Raw genomic sequence first — 18,941 nt, forward strand, 5'->3', positions numbered from 1 at the left:
GATAGTTCACCTTCCAACAAGATAATGACCCTAAGCGCACAGCTAAAATAACAAAGGAGTGGCTTCAGAACAGCTCTGACCATTCTTGACTGGCCCAGACAGAGCCCTGACCTAAAGCCAATTGAGCATCTCTGGAGAGACCTGAAAATGGCCGTCCACCAACGTTCACCATCCAACCTCACGAAGTGGAGAGGATCTGCAAGGAAGAATGGCAGAGGATCCCCAAATCCAGGGGTGAAAAACTTGTTGCATTCCCAAGAAGAATCATGGCTGTACTAGCTGAAAAGGGGCTTCTACTCAATACTGAGCAAAGGGGCTGAATACCTATGACCATGTGATATTTCAGTTATCAATGGAATATAAGACTGACACCATTTTTTCTGTTTACCTTTTTTTATCTTTAAATTTTCAGTGCGTATTATAATCCGGTGCGTCTTATAAAACGAAAAATATATTTCTAATTTATTTTTTCCCAACAGGTGCCACATGGCAACTTTTTTTCTCCATTTTCTTCTATTCACTCAAGAAGACAGATCTAGAGTTTTCCGAACATCTTTGTTTGGATGATACATTGTATTTCTCTTTGTGGTGACGAGTTGAAAATTCACTTTTTTATGGATTTGTCTTACTGTCAAAGAGTACTCCTACTAATAGGGATTTACTGAAACTAACATTTTTGCCTTCCTTGGTTGTAATATTTACCATAAAAGCCTATTAGGGTCCAAACCATAAATTATTTTGTGTTCTGTAGAACTAAGGGTAACACCAGCCTGGGCTCTAACTCAATAATGCTGACCAAAGCTCAAGTAGAAGACCAGATTAGATGGCAACCTCACAAAAAGCCATTCATTTGTCATAATTTGATAATGCTAAACTAATGCTGAGCGTCTTATAATAGTTTTCAAGGCTCTTTTTACATCCTTGTTCCTTAAGCTGTACAAAAATGGATTCAACATAGGGATGACATTGGAAAAAAGGACACTTATTATTTTGCGTTGATCCTGTGTAAGAGAAGCTCTCGGCATCATATAGAGCGTGAAAATCACTGAATAGAATAGAATGACTGTGGTGAGATGGGAGGCGCAAGTGGAGAAGGCTTTATGCTTCCCACTCGAAGACTTTATCTTGGAAACAGTATTAATTATAAAGACATATGAGATCACAGTGGGCAAGAAGCAGGTGGTCAAGAATAAGGCTCCTTCAAACAATATGATGTTTTGGGTAGAAGTTGTGCTGGTACAGGAAAGTTCTAGCAATACAGAAATGTCACAAAAAAAGTGATTGATGACATTGGAGGAGCAGTAGACATTTCGAGATGTGGTTACAGATATAGGTATACAGAAGACGAAGCCACAAAGCCAAATGCTCAAGGAGGCTACTATACAAAATCTTCTGTTGAGGACCATGTGATAATGTAGAGGTCTACAGACTGCCACGTAACGATCATAAGACATGATTGTGAGGAGGAAATACTCAACAGAGGTAAAAGCGACAAAGAAAGTATATTGAGCTACACATTCTGAGTGAGACATGGTGCTACCAGCCATTACGAAGATGTAGATCAGCTTTGGAGAAGTAACCGAGGTGTAGGTGATGTCCAAGAAGGCCAAGTTGAACAAGAAGAAATACATGGGTGTAATCAACAAAGTGCTCAAAGCTATGAGAGCAATAAGGAAGAGGTTTGCCATCAGTGTGGTCATATAGGACAAGAGAAAAAATAAAATAATTAAGATATGAAAAGAAGAAAAATTGGAAAACCCAACAATTATGAAATCAGAATGCATCGTACGATTGTCAAGTGTCATTTCTTATGGTTTCAGTCTTCATGAAGGCATCGGTGAGATCATCTGTTTATGAAGAGCCATTGTTGTCCTACCATTTTTCTATGTTAAAAACAGAGATAGTGTACAGTAATTTATAACAAAATAATTATTAAATTGCACAAATAAGTCAAGCAATCAAAATATACCAATATGTTGATGAAATACACTAATTAAAGAGAATTTTTACCTCTTCTATTCCACCATAGATGGAGCTTTATTTTTATGTAATTTGTAACTTTTTCTTTTTTGACAATATCAATGAAAAATGGAAAGAAAATAAATAAATCTTTGTTTTTTGCTGCTTGAACAACCACAAAAGGCCACAAAAATGCATTTTAAATTGTTTCCTCATTTACATAATGTTCATTTTATATATCAGACGTTTTGGGCAGGGCAGGATGCGAAACAGTGGCTTGGAGTCACAACGGCTGTCTTCTTTTTTCATTTAGTTTTCTTTATGTATGTTTTTCCTTGTTTTTTTTCCTTCTTTCTTTGTTTTTCAATTTATTTCACAGAAACCAATCCCCCAAGAAGGCGTTCCAACACTTAAATACATTTTTTTGTTGTTTTTTTCTGTAACTAAAGGTGGTAAGTAAGTCCCTGTTATAGGTTAAAATCAGTCTGGAGTTTAGACCTAATATGGGTCAGTTAGGAACTTTTAACTTCTACTGTCAGCCGAGAACCGGAAATTAAATGATCGATGAAACTAGAAGAGGATGTTTCTGATTCCTAGGCAATATTAATCAGAGAGGCAGAATTAGTAATAAACCGTCTCTGCCTTCTCTATGCAAATCTCTCTTTTCTTTGACTCATGCAGCTAAAAAACATCATTGCAGCATTATATGTGGGCCAACTTGATGCTTCAAGGCTAGTTTCACACTTGCGTTGTGCGGCATCCATCACATTGCGTTGTGTGACGGATGTAACGGATGCGTTGCATATAGTGGCACAACTGATGCGATGAATCCTGGAAAACAACAGAATCCGTTGTAGCTTTGTTTTCAGCAATTTACTCAACTGAGCATGCGCCGTTGTATGAAGACGGATCCGTCACAGGAATCTGTCAAATGACGGATTCCAACGGATTCCGCCACCATAGGCTTCCATTATAAAACCGACGGACGCCGACGGAATCCAGCACATTGCGTTTCTATGATGCTCTGGGAAGCGCAGAAAAATGCTACATGCTGCGTTCTTTCTGTCTGGTGGATGCAGCGCAGCGTAGGCCGGCGGATGCAACGTAGGACCATCAGTCGCAATGCGTCGTCCATACAAGTCTATGGGAAGCACCGGAATCCTTAAAGTATGAAAGTGCTCTAAGACGTTGAGAGGTCTAAAATAGTACTGAACCATCTTTGCTATGTATGTAGTGTGACTGCTCATTACACAAAGTAAATATTAAACTGCCTATGTCATGTTTGGTCTTATGGTGGACGATGTCCTGTGTGGTACCTTCTCTTGGTGCCCCATTCACCATTCATATATTGTATCATACCATCATACATTGTCTACTTATATACATGATATTTTTTATACAACACATGTCTCCAACATACAGTCTCAGAGCAGATACATGCATCTTCCTCTGTAAAATGCTCACCGTTCCCAGCTTCCAGTGTCCTCCTCTCATGACTCATGTTTTCATGGATGAAAGTCAGAAACAACATGGTCGTGTGAGGCAGCCATCTTTAAGAATGTCTTAAAAAGAGGAAGTATAATGATTCAAATTTGAAGAGTGGAGTTCTTGACAGGAGAAGAGAGAGCCATCATCGTTCTTCGTCCTCTCGATTATGATTGTCCTATAAAATGCAATATACAAGCAAATGGAGAAGAAGGACAAAGTTGATAAGATAACCAATTGGGTTTTGGATCCAAATTTTACATGCTATTTAATTAAGAATGTTTGTAAGTAGAAGTAATGTTTCTAAGAATCCATTACCTATCCATCTATCTAGCAATAATACACACTTTACTTACACTTTGTAAATATGTAATTTCTTTGTGTCATTTCAAAACTATTTTAAAAAAAATTCCAATAAACTCCATTGTTGGAGAAATGAATGATATATCTTCTATAGTTGTGTAAATCTCCGATGATATAGCAGACCCAGATTATTCGGAAACACTGTCAAAGCCACTCATTATTTATTACTGTGCTGAATCCCAGGAGGTCGGATTTAATTAATCCTTTGTAGAGTTGCATGATACACTATGGATTTGGTTTATTATTCCAAGAAAAAAGAGGATTCATTACAAGGGGGCAGACGGAGGATGGACAGGAGTCTTTACCCACCAATATCTTTAGAAGTCTATCCATCTTGAAAAATCTCTTGGCCTTTGCCTATCAGGCAACCTATAAGCTCTTCTTACCTCTGTTTTAATAAATAATTACAATCCCAATTAATTAATAATGCTGTAACATTGTGCCATTTCTCTATTGTTACCCTTGGAAATATATGTCCCTTTGTTACTGCACTTGTTGCTCTGGGTCAACGAATCCACCTGGTAACACAGAGGAAACACCAGGGTAACAATACAACAGAGGGACCAAGCTACGGAGAGGGGAGCGGGGGTCACCTCCTAATACACACCTAAGGCTGATCACTGCACTCCCTAATGTCCCTAGACAGATCCTTCCCCCATACGCTGATCATGTGCCTCGGTCCTTGCTGGCTCTGAACTCACTCTGACTAGTGAATGCCAGTGAGATGCTAGTCTCGCTACTGCAATAAGACAACATGAGATAGGAAAGACAATCTGGTGGGGAAAGACACAACAAATAAAACTACAGCAGGAACTTCTTAGGTGCAACTGAAGCAACACCACAGCTTTCTCCAGTGAGTGTCTTCTTTCAAGAGGACAGCATAGGTATTAGCTTTAGCCGGCATAGGAAGGAGTGAGAAGTGGATACTTATAGCAGAAGTGAGTGACTGTAGCTGAGATTACAACTACCAGTTAGATCACTGCAGGATAAAAATGAACCTTAACCTCTTCGGTACATGATTTCGTTTAAGTCTGTGTGTAGATTTTGACTTCTAGGATTGTTCTTCCACTGGTGTAAAGGGGGAGGGACAAATAACCGAAGAGTGTAAATAGTGAATATTGAAAAGAGAATGTGCGTTGTTGAACAGAAAACATGAAAATGTTTTTGAGAAAAATGAGGTTTTTTTCAAATAAAATTGGCCAAATTTAGTTGAGCCCAGTTACCACGCCAAGGTGTCACTCTCAACTGGGTTCTAATCTAATTTCTGCCTCTTTTCATGTCAATCCTGACCTTTTATATGGGCTAGAAAAGAACCTGCAAAAAAAAAATTAAAACACCTGAAGGTCCCTGGGTGGTATGGTTGCTGTGCTCTTGATGGCTGGCACTTGGGATTTCAGTAGGGTTGCTTTTCTGGGAAACCCTATCCCCCGCCCTGTGCTGATGCCTTCAATCTCTGAGCTCCTAGTGAAGTTCGTGAAGATACTCTCCCTCCCAGGTTAATTATCAGTACGGATGAACCTGCTCCTGACCTAGGGTCCGGGACCTCACCGTGCACGGTACCAGTTGGTTCTGATGCCGACAGTTCTCCTAGGCTATGCCCGTTGCACCCTTTCCAATGTCACTGCCACCGGTCCCTGAATCCTGTGATCCCGGACCACCGTCACCGACCCAGCCTGTTTCCTCCCTGGGAGCTACAACTCCCCAGCTCCTCAATCTCTGAGGGCTACTACAGGACTGACTCTAATCTCTGCTCTCCACTTCCTCCCTCTCACCAGTCTGCCTGACCCCTAGGTGGGTGGAGCTATCCCAGCTTAACCAACCCACTGGTGTGTCTAACAGGTTTGATGTGAGGTGTGGTTGGGATTTGTAGTGCTGATGGTGTGACACCGGTTGTTAGGAACCTGGAACCATGGGGGGTAGGCCCTGTACCCTGGGTAAGGATTGCAGTACCCTGTGGCACCCTGATATATTCAGGGGAGCCACATTGCTTCAGTTGCACCTAAGAAGTTCCTGCTGAGTTTTATTTGTTGTGTCTTTCCCCACCTGTTTTGTCTTTCCTATCTTGTGTTGTCTTAGGGTACCTTCACACTTTAGCGATGCAGCAGCGATCCGACCAGCGATCTGACCTGGTCAGGATCGCTGCTGCATCGCTACATGGTCGCTGGTGAGCTGTCAAACAGGCAGATCTCACCAGTGACCAGTGACCAGCCCCCAGCCAGCAGCGACGTGCAAGCAACGCTGCGCTTGCACGGAGCCGGCGTCTGGAAGCTGCGGACACTGGTAACTAAGGTAAACGTCGGGTATGGTTACCCGATGTTTAAATTAGTTACCAGCGCACACCGCTTCCTTGCTCTCCTAGCTACAGTACACATCGGGTTAATTAACCCGATGTGTAATGCAGCTACATGTGCAGAGAGCAGGGAGCCGCGCACACTGCTTAGCGCTGGCTCCTTGCTCTCCTAGCTACAGTACATATCGGGTTAATTAACCCGATGTGTACAGCAGCTACATGTGCAGAGAGCCGGAGCCGGCAGCACAGGCAGCGTGAGAGCTGCGGAGGCTGGTAACTAAGGTAAATATCGGGTAACCACCTTGGTTACCCGATGTTTATCTTGGTTACAGCTTACCTCAGCTGTCAGACGCCGGCTCCTGCTCCCTGCTCGCTTCATTTGTCGCTCTCTCGCTGTCACACACAGCGATCTGTGTGTCATAGTGGGAGAGCGCCTTTGAAGAAAACGAACCAGGGCTGTGTGTAACGAGCAGCGATCTCGCAGCAGGGGCCAGATCGCTGCTCAGTGTCACACACAGCGAGATCGCTAATGAGGTCACTGCTGCGTCACAAAAAGTGTGACTCAGCAGCGATCTCGGCAGCGAGCTCGCTGTGTGTGAAGCACCCCTTATTGCTTTAGCCATCTCACTGGCCTTGAGTGTAACTGTTATGTTGGATAATGTGTGCTATCTTTAGTTTTTACCAGTTCAGACCTTCAATTTAGCAAGTGCTGGCAATTCTTCTATTTTGCTTCTTCCACTGGGTGACACTACAGACCAAGTTTTCTTCCTCTGTAAAGAGGCAATTTGCAAATGTATCAACAAATTGTAAAGGAAAATGTCAAGACATCTGTCCATGAGCTGAATCTCAAGGGAACATGGACTATATAGAAAGACAATGGCCCAAAGTACACAGGTCATTCTATAAAATAATTGTTACAGAAGAATAAAGTGGAAAGTTTAGAAAGAACAAGTCACCGTCCTGAGCTTAATCCTGTAGAAATGCACCTGAAGTGAGCAGATCATGGGGGAAAACCACCAACATAAAAGGGCTGAAGTTGATATCTAGGAAACGATGGTGTAAAATATCTGTAATGCAATATGCAGAAATAATAAAAAAAAAAAATATTGGAAACATTTAACCCCTTCATCCCCTGTCAATTTTTCATTTTTTGTTTTTGTTTTTTTCCTCCCCTTCTTCCAAGTCATAACTTTTTTATTTGTTTCCATCAATGTAGTCTATATGAGAGCTTTTTTTTGTGGGTCAAGTTGTACTTTTGAATAAAACCATTAGTTTTACCAGACAGTGGAATAAAATTACAAGTGCGGTGAAATTGCAAAAAAAGTGCAGTTACACAATTTTTTCTGGGGTATTTTATTTACTCCATTCTCTATATAGTAAAACTAACGTGTCAGTATGATGCCTCACGTCAGTACGAGTTCGTAGATTCCAAACACGTATGCTTTTACTTTTATCTAAGTGGTGAAAGAAAATTCAGAAGTTTGTCGAAAATAGAATTGAGCTTTTGCTGCCTTTTACCGAGATGTGTAGTGTTCTTATTTTTTGGGATCTAGGGTTCAGTGATCGCTTATTTTTTGCATATTGAGGTGGCATTTTTAATTACACAATTTTTGCTTAGATGCGACATTTTTTAACAGCTGTTATTGCATTTTAATTCAATGTTGCGGAGAACAAAAAATGTAATTTTGGCATTTGGAATTTTTTTGCTGCTACACCCTTTGCCTATCAGATTACCGTAATTGATTTCATGTTTTGATAGACCGGGCATTTCTGAACATGGCAATACCAAATATGTGTATTTTTTTTTAAATTGTTTTATTTTCAGTGAAACTTTTATTTTTTTTTTATTTTTTAAACTTTTTTTATTTTTTTAATTGATTTGACTGGCCCCCCCTAGGGTACTTTATCACTGCTCAGTTCAATCACTTGTGTTGATCAGAGCTCTCTGAGCAGCAGAAATGCACTGTTTGTTTGAGAGCCGGAACTCTGTTGGCTCTCATAGGAAGTGAGTCATGATAGCATCAGGGGTCATCAGCTGATCCTGTGCTACCATGGCAACACCATGGCACCCTGTGATCACGTCACGGGGCTGTTGATGGTGGTGGAGAACTGTGTGATCTCCTCCGTGGCCATTTAAATTGCAATCTCAGATTTTGACAGCGTATTCTAAGCAATTAGCAGGCACGGGTGGATCTCTGATCCACCCGTGCCTGTTAGCCGCACACATATGTGAATATGTAAATATGTAACGGCTGCATATGTCTGCCAGTTCAGCAGTTATTTGCAAGGAATACTGTGGACTTGCAGTAACCAGGGGGACACGATCTTGGATGTATATATGCGTCCAAGGCAGTTAAGGGGTTCACACCAGATACTGGTGCAATAGTTCACATACTTTTCACACTAAAATTCATGTGATTTTATATCATTTGACTCAATAAAAAAAATTACAGGGCTACATTTTTTACTCTTTTGTTTGATTTGGTTCTCTTTATTTATTTTTAGGACTTGTGGGAAAATCTGATATAATTTTAGGTCAAATTTATACAGAAATATGCAAAAAAAATTCTAAACGGTTCCCAAATTTTCAAGCACCATCATATTGCAATCTCACGTGGACTTAACTGTTCTTTGTTTTACCCTAAATTTTATATTTTCCTAGCTTTCCTGATGATTATATGCAGAAAACTAAGTATTGACCTTTCCAGAATTAAAATAAGAGTCTGCGTAGTGTGCATGAGGCTCAGCATTTCCTAGTATCTACCTTCCCAAAAGCTAAATCAAACCTGAAATTAAGAATATTAAAGTGGTAGAATTAAACTAAACCATTAAATTAGCCGCTTCCAATACATTCCTCATCTTGTTCTGCCACTTCAATATATTCAAACCATTTACAATATAAACATGTTCACAACAGCTATATCACATTGTCAGGGCCGGCATTAGGTGTGTAAAACTAGGCATTTATGAAGGGGCCCCATTTCTTTTGGGGACCCCAGGGTTTACAACAGGAGCTACACTGATAAAAGCTTTATCAGTGAAGCTTCCAATCTGGAGAATGCTGCAGGACATTTGATGACATCACAATCCACCTACTTCACTAGGCTGTAATGCACTAATACTATGGTGAAAGCTAGACATTGCAGAGAGTAGTAGAGATGGGTTTTCCAAAACCGCGCCAATGACCAAAGGACAATGGAAATATAAGATTAATGTTGCTTTATTTTCATACTCAGGTCAACGCGTTTCAGGAGACTCAGACTCAGCTCCCTTCATCAGGACAAACAGGCAAAAGAACATAAAAAAAAGAGATTTGATGTTCTTTTGCCTGTTTATCCTGATGAAGGGAGCTGAGTCTCCTGAAACGCGTTGACCTGAGTATGACAATAAAGCAACATTAATCTTATATTTCCATTGTCCTTTGGTCATTGGCGCGGTTTTGGAAAACCCATCTCTACTACTCTCTGCTATCAGCCATTTTGGGGTCTGCAGCCGTGACCTGGAGTTACATGCTTATATAGGAGTTGTGACTGTCACAACTTCCATAGGTGAGTTTAATCACGTTATTCAACCCCTTTTCCTATTGGGGTAAGACCCTATTGCGCTTCTTTTTCCACAGTCCTCAATATAAAGCTATTGGCAGAGAATGACACTTTTAGATTTCTGAGACTAGTTGTTCACTTTGCTGTCCACCTGTCTTTTGCTTCAGTTAACTGGTAAGGTAATTAGCTCTCTAAATCCCCCTATAAACCCAAATAATCAGTCATTTCGGCTAAGACCTGGTCACTCTAACCCATTGCTCCTATGTGCTATTTTGTTTATATTATTTGCTTGCTATCTAATTTTGTCCCTGATGTGACTCCTTGGTATTTTCCCCATATGATGATCCCTCTTGCTTCTAAGTTTCTCCACCAGTCAGCAGCTGACTTTTTGAACCCTTCCAAAGAGTCCTTTTATAAGTCAAGGTCCCTGTATCGGCGTTAAAGGGTGAAGTTCAGAGCAACCCCTAGAATCTGTGCACTCATAACAAATAGTACAGAAATACAGCATCAAATCTACCATCAGTACATGAATACATCACCAGAACCACTATCAATACATGAATATATCATCAAGCTTAGAACAGTGATTAATCGTAAAATTAAGTCAGTTCTATATGCAATTTTATGACATGGACTTACAACTCTAAGTATGTTTTAAGCAATGGTAATGATATACTAGGAATTGTTATTAAAAGCCATCACCAGACTGCGGACCATACAGGAACCACAGTACTGATGAGATGGAGGCAGTATTAGAATAAACATTTACATCCAGATAACTGATAGATGACTTCTCTCTGATTAGAGTTGTGTCGCCCTGGGCAAGCCAGGGGACACAGGTCACACACCACCACACCCTACATCCCAGGTAGGAACATCTAAGCTAACCAAAAATCCTTGTTGCCTTCCTCCAGAGGCTGATGATTCACACCAGGGGGTGGGCCAGGCGGTTGGCTCCGCCCACCGAGGAGATCACAGCTCTGGAGGCAGGAAGTACCAGGCAGATTAGCCCAGGCAGGGCTTGAGTGAAGAGCAGTTAGAGCTCAGGGAGAGCTTGAGTAAACAGCGAAGTGAAAGTAGAAGCGGAGTAAAGTGGTAAAGGAGGAAAGCAAGAGTGGTGACAGAACAGAAAGAGTGTGCAAAAGCCTGAAGTAGTCCAGCTGAGTGCAGGACAGGTCAGCAAGGTCAGCAACGGCGGTGACTGTCTGGAGGGCGACCGTTTGGAAGTTCCTGGAAGGACCCCGTAGGCTGTGTGCCCGGCAGTCTGGAGCAGTGTTCCGAAGGACAGTCAGCACCAGGGCAGGGGCCTCTCGGACCCCGGCAAGGCTTGGAGTCGCCATGATTTGCCGAATCCGTCAGTGAAGGGGACGTAGATCCCCCAACAACCAAGTCCCGATTGAAGGCAACAGCCCAGCCAGTGTAAGAGAGACACCGCCACCGCCAAGGCACCAGTTTCTTAGGGCCAGCGCCTGCGGGCAAAGAGTAGAGCTCCCCCGGTCCAGCTTGAAGCCGGGGAGCGGGTTACCGGTGGGGACCCATCGCAACCAACAAGTACACAAAGGTGCTAGGAAGAGGGACATCACCGTCACCTACTGGGAGAGCAATTGCAGCCGTCCGTGGGACCGTCTTACCAGCAGTTTGGTTCACCGTAAAAACTGTGTCAACGTCTCAGGCTGAGTGAGTACCACAGTGCCGCAAGGCACAGCACTGCCCCCGCGTCCCTGCGCCCACCAGGCCCTGCACCTCCCAAGCCGTCACCGGGCCCCGGGATCACCAACCCCTACCCACGGAGGGGCAACACAACACCTGGCTGCTCCGCATCACCATCCCCGGGATCCCCGTATTGAGCAGCGGTGGTGAAATCACCACAACCGTGGGTGGCGTCACGGACCATAAACAATCCCCACACCCAACTACCCCCTTTCACTCACGGGCGAGGAGTGCCGCTCGAGAACCCCCGGGATCCGGCCTACAGCTCGAGCCACCACTGAGCAACAGCCGCCAGACCCGAGCAGAAGGGGTGAGCGTGGTGTGCTGACACCCTCCTCCCCGCCCGCGACAACTTGGCGTCACGAACAGGATCTTACCGCTCTGCCGTCTGGGAGAGGTGCGCCTTGTTACCGCCGGAGGTATCCGGCAGAAAAATTTCAGAAGCCGCCATCTTTGGCGCGAAAAGTTCCCGCTCGAGCGTCTTCTCGAGTAGTAGAGGCGCGAAGGCCAAAACCCCGCCCCGAGAGAGGAGGGGCCGGAAAGAGCTAAGGGGGACGAAATGGCGGCTGGCCGCATGTGAGCGCGGCTGTGGAAGCAGGGACGCCAGAACCCTGCGGCCATTTATTGGTTCCTGGAAGAGGCCGCTGCTAAAGATGCTGAGTCCGACCAACAACACCGTGGTCCCCGCGCCCGGCATGGCGGCGTGGGTGGAAGTCCGGACCGCCCAACTAAGCAGCCGTCTGCAGGTCCGCATGCAGCTCCTCCTGGAGGAGTGGGAGGCCGACATGGTGGAAGTGGTGGCTGCTATGTGGAGATGCGAGGTGGAGGAAGATTTGGAGGAACGGGTAAGAGACCCACGTCCCTGTATTCCCGAGGGATCGGCCGCTGCGGCTGAGGGGCCCGGCCTACACCCGTTCACCCTGCTGCCTCTCCCGCTACCCGCGTTAGCTGCTGCTGCCCCGCCACTAGGCCCGCTACCACCACCACCGGTAGCGGTACCCTGCCAATCCGCCCCGGCGGACCGACCTGCAGCAGAAGCTCATGACCACCCTGAACCGCTTCTATGGAAGAAGCCAAAGGCTGAGCCCGTCAGCAAAGATGCACCGGAGGCACGGCGGGGATGCAGCTGCCAGGAGGCAGAGGAGGCCATGTCACAGCGGGGTCCCTCATTACTGAAGGTGCCGGTCGTAGCCGACACGGAGGGACTCTGGCTGGGTCCGTCCCCCACACACGCTGAACCGGAGCAAACAGAAAGTACTCCCGGCTGGGAGAGGCGGCAACAGCAGCTGCGCAGGGAAATCGATGCCCGAGAGGGGTGTAGAGCGGATGTGCATGCCCGCATGAATATGGAAGAAGATCGCCTGCAGCGAGCTACCATTGGGGTCCAGAGCGGTGCACCATGTGAAGGTGGCACTAGAGCCCCACGAGTGAGAATGGACTGTTGAGCCGCAAAAGGCAGCGGAGTGCCGCTGCACAGTCCCCGTTGGGACCACCACTTTGTTTGTTGTTGAAAAGTTTGAAAAGTTGAAAGATGATAAGAAAAAGATGATTACCGAAGCTTAACCTGATTTGCTTTGTGATTTGCAACCGGCTGGAGCCGGCACCGTTGTCCCCGTGGGGACCGTTTAAAAAGTTTTGCATGGGAACTATCCATGGACAAGCCCGTGAACTTGCAGGGCACCCACAAACGTTAAGTGGCTTGTAAATATGTTGTTTACCGTTACCGATTCCGCAATGCCGCCTCCGGAGAGGCAGGTTGGAGGGAGGGCCCTCAGCAGAGCAGGCTGGGGCCCAGCCACCAAAGGAACCGGTGGCTACCCTCTGGAGGGGAAGGACAGATCCCGCTCGGGTACTGTGTGCTGGACTGTGGGTCAAGGGGTGCTGCCTGGGCTTTAGGGGCAGCATCAGGGCCAGGTTGCTTGGGTGGGAGAGCGGAAACCGTAACCGTAAACCGTTTGCAACGTTAAAGAAATGTGCCTCCCGTTTTGGGAAGAGATATTAAAAATGTATTTATGTTTGATTTACCATGTTATCTTTTACAGAAAAATAAAACCGGTGTTGGACGGCAGCCCGCGGACGGTTTGCATTTTGCTAAGGGGGAATGTGTCGCCCTGGGCAAGCCAGGGGACACAGGTCACACACCACCACACCCTACATCCCAGGTAGGAACATCTAAGCTAACCAAAAATCCTTGTTGCCTTCCTCCAGAGGCTGATGATTCACACCAGGGGGTGGGCCAGGCGGTTGGCTCCGCCCACCGAGGAGATCACAGCTCTGGAGGCAGGAAGTACCAGGCAGATTAGCCCAGGCAGGGCTTGAGTGAAGAGCAGTTAGAGCTCAGGGAGAGCTTGAGTAAACAGCGAAGTGAAAGTAGAAGCGGAGTAAAGTGGTAAAGGAGGAAAGCAAGAGTGGTGACAGAACAGAAAGAGTGTGCAAAAGCCTGAAGTAGTCCAGCTGAGTGCAGGACAGGTCAGCAAGATCAGCAACGGCGGTGACTGTCTGGAGGGGGACCGTTTGGAAGTTCCTGGAAGGACCCCGTAGGCTGTGTGCCCGGCAGTCTGGAGCAGTGTTCCAAAGGACAGTCAGCACCAGGGCAGGGGCCTCTCGGACCCCGGCAAGGCTTGGAGTCGCCATGATTTGCCGAATCCGTCAGTGAAGGGGACGTAGATCCCCCAACAACCAAGTCCCGATTGAAGGCAACAGCCCAGCCAGTCTAAGAGAGACACCGCCACCGCCAAGGCACCAGTTTCTTAGGGCCAGCGCCTGCGGGCAAAGAGTAGAGCTCCCCCGGTCCAGCTTGAAGCCGGGGAGCGGGTTACCGGTGGGGACCCATCGCAACCAACAAGTACACAAAGGTGCTAGGAAGAGGGACATCACCGTCACCTACTGGGAGAGCAATTGCAGCCGTCCGTGGGACCGTCTTACCAGCCGTTTGGTTCACCGTAAAAACTGTGTCAACGTCTCAGGCTGAGTGAGTACCACAGTGCCGCAAGGCACAGCGCTGCCCCCGCGTCCCTGCGTCCACCAGGCCCTGCACCTCCCAAGCCGTCACCGGGCCCCGGGATCACCAACCCCTACCCACGGAGGGGCAACACAACACCTGGCTGCTCCGCATCAACATCCCCGGGATCCCCGTATTGAGCAGCGGTGGTGAAATCACCACAACCGTGGGTGGCGTCACGGACCATAAACAATCCCCACACCCAACAAACCCCTTTCACTCACGGGCGAGGAGTGCCGCTCGAGAACCCCCGGGATCCGGCCTACAGCTCGAGCCACCACTGAGCAACAGCCGCCGGACCCGAGCAGAAGGGGTGAGCGTGGTGTGCTGACACCCTCCTCCCCACCCGCGACAGAGTCATCCTCTTTTTTTCTCTATCTTGTTCAGAACTTCAGATACTTGATGACGTTTCTCATCTACATAGTCTCTGCAAACTGCCATATTCTCCTGTCTTCGGCAGCACATCCCAACATGGTGGCTTTAGAAATAACAGTGTGATTAATGCTTGATGCGGCAAAATAGAAATATCTTCCCTACACCGTGCTCTTGATTAAATAATTGCTCTTCACTCTGCTCCCTGCACAAACTATGTCCCTCATACTGTCGCTGTGCTGTTCTCCATGTTTAATGTTCATATCCACTATTATCTTAGTGTATGTTTCATGATTGTCCTCTGCTGGCACCTACTGGTCAGGCCCTCCTGTTCCCCTGGTTCTTTTCTAGTCCAGACTGTGGGATTGTGTGGCGCCCCTGACCTGGTCAGGCACCACTGAGTACTGCACCCATGCTGGGGACAGTACAATACAGGTAATCCAGAAGGCTGACCGGGGTGTGGAACACAGGCGCATAGTGATCAGGTCTCACACATGTACCCATGAGAGGACCCCTGGGGATCCCAGGAGGGGGAAAAGCCTTCACCTTCACTGGAATAGTGGAGGGGGCCAAAAGCCTCCATCTCCTCTCAAGGGGTGTGGTAAGAGAGTCTGGTTGCTAGGTGGCGTAGGCAGGCACAAAAGGGAAAAGAGAAGGAGGAGTAAACAGTCTAGAGTCTGCAGCAGAGTGTGGAGGAGTGAGGAGCAGGAAAGTGAAGCTCAGACAGGAGCAGCAGTGAAGGTCCCAGATGTGAGCCGGTTCAGAGCAGAGTCCAGGGAGCTCCGAGGAGAGCTGACCCCTTCCCCTGGGCTGCTGTAGTCTGACAGCGTCCGCGCAGTGGCTACTGACGGGGGAGAACGGTCAACTAGGAGGGCTACCCGAAATCCATCTTCAGCTAGAGAGAAGAGCACGGAGTGGGAAGTAAGGAGACTGCTAGAGAGTACCAGGCCCAAACGGGCGGCAGATCCCGAAGCGGAGATAGATCCAGCTTTCTTTTGCTAAACCTGCCGGTGTGGGGCCCTCAAAGCCCACACCACAACAACTAAAAGCCGCAGCCACGTAGCCACAGTTAGGGCCCACAGTTCACAGGAGGCAAGAAGCTGGAGTGATCTGGCCCAGGCAACAAGCACACGGCAAACGAAGGGGAGTGAGGCTTCAGCAACTTCCCTGGGTGACCCCCATAGGGACTAAAAGTCGGGGTTACCCCAAACCACCAAGGGCTAAGGAAGGCGAGTTGGTAGTCACCATCAGAAGTCAGCCTGAAGGATACCTGATTCCCGCCTGGTTCATCCCAGCTACGCCCGGGTTACTCACCCTGCCACCTGAAGTGAGTAAAAACCCTGAAAGACATTCTGCCTGTGTGGAGTTATTCTGCGCCTTGTGGTTCTACGCACCTACACAGGGCCCTGGGGCTTGCCTCACTCTCAGGAGGCTATTCCAACTAACTGCACTCACCATCAGCCCCAGGCGTCCCTCAACCTGCAGTGGCGGTCCCTACTGGCCGCAATACTGAGAGTGGCGTCACGACAAGAAGAAGATCTCCTACCTGTGACCAGATCCAGCTGAGTGGAGTCCCTGAAGGTAATGCACCGACACAACACCTGTGGGGCTTCACATCTGGCGTCACGAACAGGATAAGGACTAGACCTGTTCAGACAGGTGACCATGTGCCTAGGCGGTCCGCTTGAAAAATTGGAAGCGCCGCCATATTGCCACCATGAAAAGCGCGCTGAAAAACAACAGCAGCCCGCGCTGGAAGAAGTTACCGCCCAGGAAGAGGTGTGGCTACCCAGAGATCCCCTGCAGAGTTCTGACCTCGCTTGTGAAGAGAGCGGAAGCGTCCAGGGACGTCGGGACAGAAAGGGAGCCAGAAGCCTGCTGCTGGGAGAGGAGCTGCTGAAAGAGGCAGAGCGGAAACTGAACAGCTTGCTACTAGAGGCAACGGCGAGTCCACTGCTGGGAAACCGTGCAGAAGACGGCGCAGAAGAAATGGCGTCTGACCGCAGAAACCCAGAACCGGGCTCCGCTGCCTGGTGGTATCGGGAGCTGGCCCAGTTCTGCGACCGACTGGAGACCCGGGTCGTGGAGCAGATCAGAGAAGAACGCATGGAACTTCTGGAGATGGCTGCCGCGGTTCAGGCCTATGAAGGGAGAACCGCACGACGAGTGCCAGACCGGACGGCGACGACTCAGACCCCGATGCTGCCACCGATGGGTGAGTCCAGTATTACCCCTGCCGGCCCGGATGCCCCGACCCCTGCTGCCACGCCCGCGGTCCCTGAAGAGGCGCCCGGCGCGGCGACGCTGAGCCAGGCCGCAGCCACGCCAGGTGCGGCCCGCCAAGCCCAGGCCGCTGCAGCGATGCCCTGCTCGGCCCGTCAAGCCCCGGCCGCCGCAGCGATGCCCTGCTCGGCCCGCCAAGCCCCGGCCGCCGCAGCGATGCCCTGCTCGGCCCACCAATACCCGGTCCCTGCAGCGACGCCCAGCCTGCACAGATCCCATCGCAGCTGCGACGCCGATCCAGGCCGCCGCCATACAGGGCGCGGCCCGCCAAGACCAGGCCGCCGCCATGCCGAGCGCGGCCCGCCAAGACCAGGCCGCCGCCATACAGGGCGCGGCCCGCCAAGACCAGGCCGCCGCCATACAGGGCGCGGCCCGCCAAGAGATTGCATCACCACTTACCCCGGCCTGCAAGGCCAGAGCAGACACCGCTCCCCAGTCCAAAGAGGTCCCTGCTGGAAAGCCCACGCTGGGGGAGGACCCCGCATACTGGCAGCTGAAGGCTGACATGGAGGTCAAGTTTCCACAATGGTTGGTGGACCAGTACATGCTCCCTCCGCACACCCCCAAGAGGATTCCGGCAACCCCTGCAGCAACCACGCCAAAGAGTCCCCCGCCTGGGCCTGTTGAAGGAAGTTCATCCCCAGCACCGCCACCAAAGGAGTGCCAAGAAGAACCAGGAGGGGGAGAGGAGGGCAAGAAGCTGAGGAGTTGCCCCCGGAGCCCGCAGCAGTGCTAGTCCCAGAGCCGGAGATGCTGCCATATTCCCGCTGGGACGAGGAAGACCTGACACCTCCTGCTGACGAAGAAGACCTGCCCAACCGCCCTACCTGGGAGCTTGTAAGCTGCACTTCGCAGAATCCAGCCTGCAAGACACAGCGCCGCAGCAGAACCCAGTTTTCCCCTGCACCGCCATCCCCAGAGCAGAGAGATGACATCACGGCCAGAGACCTACAAGAAAAAAGGTTCCTGAGAAGAGCCAAAGCCCAGGTCAGAGGACCCCTTTGTAGAGGAGTAGTAGAGGACTTCAGCCTCAAGTCAGGATACGGGTTCATCGTAGCACCTGGTATCAAAGAAGGCATTTTTGTCAATCGAAGGGATGTGAGAGCTAATCTGCCCAGAGGACATCCTGGAAGGAACCTGCGTACAGGAGACTCCGTACAGTTTACCCTGCATCAAGGCGAAAGAGGCTGGTATGCCCTAGATGTAGTGCCATGTCCCAAAGAAGAAAGGAAAGACAGCCATAAAGAAAGAAAAGACCAAAGACCTAATGAAGAGACAACTACAGATGAGGAAAAAGGTCAAGAAAGCAACAGGTGCCGCAGCTCTACAGGCCCAAGCCCTGGTGAAGAGGAATCCGCCTAAGTTCAAGTAAAGTACCGCAAGTTTTGACCAGTTTGGAAAGTTTGTTTTTGCAACGTTTTAAAGTTCAAGAATGTGCCCACATAAACTATTGTGAGAAATAAACCTTAAGGCTATGAACTGGCTATAGCCACAAACTCTCGCAGTGTAAATAGTTACACCAAAAGGGCACCACCACCACCAGAGTCAGCCTGTTTAGGGGCTTGGCTCGTCTGCAACCAGGAGGAGCCCGTCCGTATATAGGGCCTTGGCTTACCTGCGACCAGAGAGCATGCCTGTTTATGGGGCCTGGCTCTCCACCACAAAGAGGGTACCTGGTCAGCACCAACTGTGGAGGCCGCCTCTGCATCCTGCCAGAAGAGGCTGAAGGCGCGGATCCACCAGGCCAGGTATACCCTGAAGACCACCAGACCATGAAAGCCGCCTCTACATCCTGCCAGAAGTGGCTGAAGTCGCGGCCAACGTGAAAGGGTTTTGGGTGGGTTAACGGACTTGTGGGTGGAGGGTGGTGATGTATGGTACCTGGTGCTTTTAAAAATGTTTTACCATGTTTTAATGTTTTATGCATTTTAAAATG

General features: G+C 48.5%; 1 protein-coding gene across 1 annotated transcript; it reads right to left on the minus strand.

Moving 5' to 3' along the window:
* Positions 1-869: 869 nt before the first annotated feature.
* Positions 870-1,700, minus strand: LOC142302733 (olfactory receptor 8D1-like). Its single transcript, XM_075343849.1, has one exon. The coding sequence runs from the start codon at positions 1,698-1,700 to the stop codon at positions 870-872; it is 831 nt and encodes a 276-aa protein (XP_075199964.1).
* Between the last annotated feature and the right edge of the window lie 17,241 nt (positions 1,701-18,941).

This window comes from Anomaloglossus baeobatrachus, chromosome 4, assembly GCF_048569485.1.
Source record: "Anomaloglossus baeobatrachus isolate aAnoBae1 chromosome 4, aAnoBae1.hap1, whole genome shotgun sequence".
NCBI lineage: Eukaryota > Metazoa > Chordata > Amphibia > Anura > Aromobatidae > Anomaloglossus > Anomaloglossus baeobatrachus.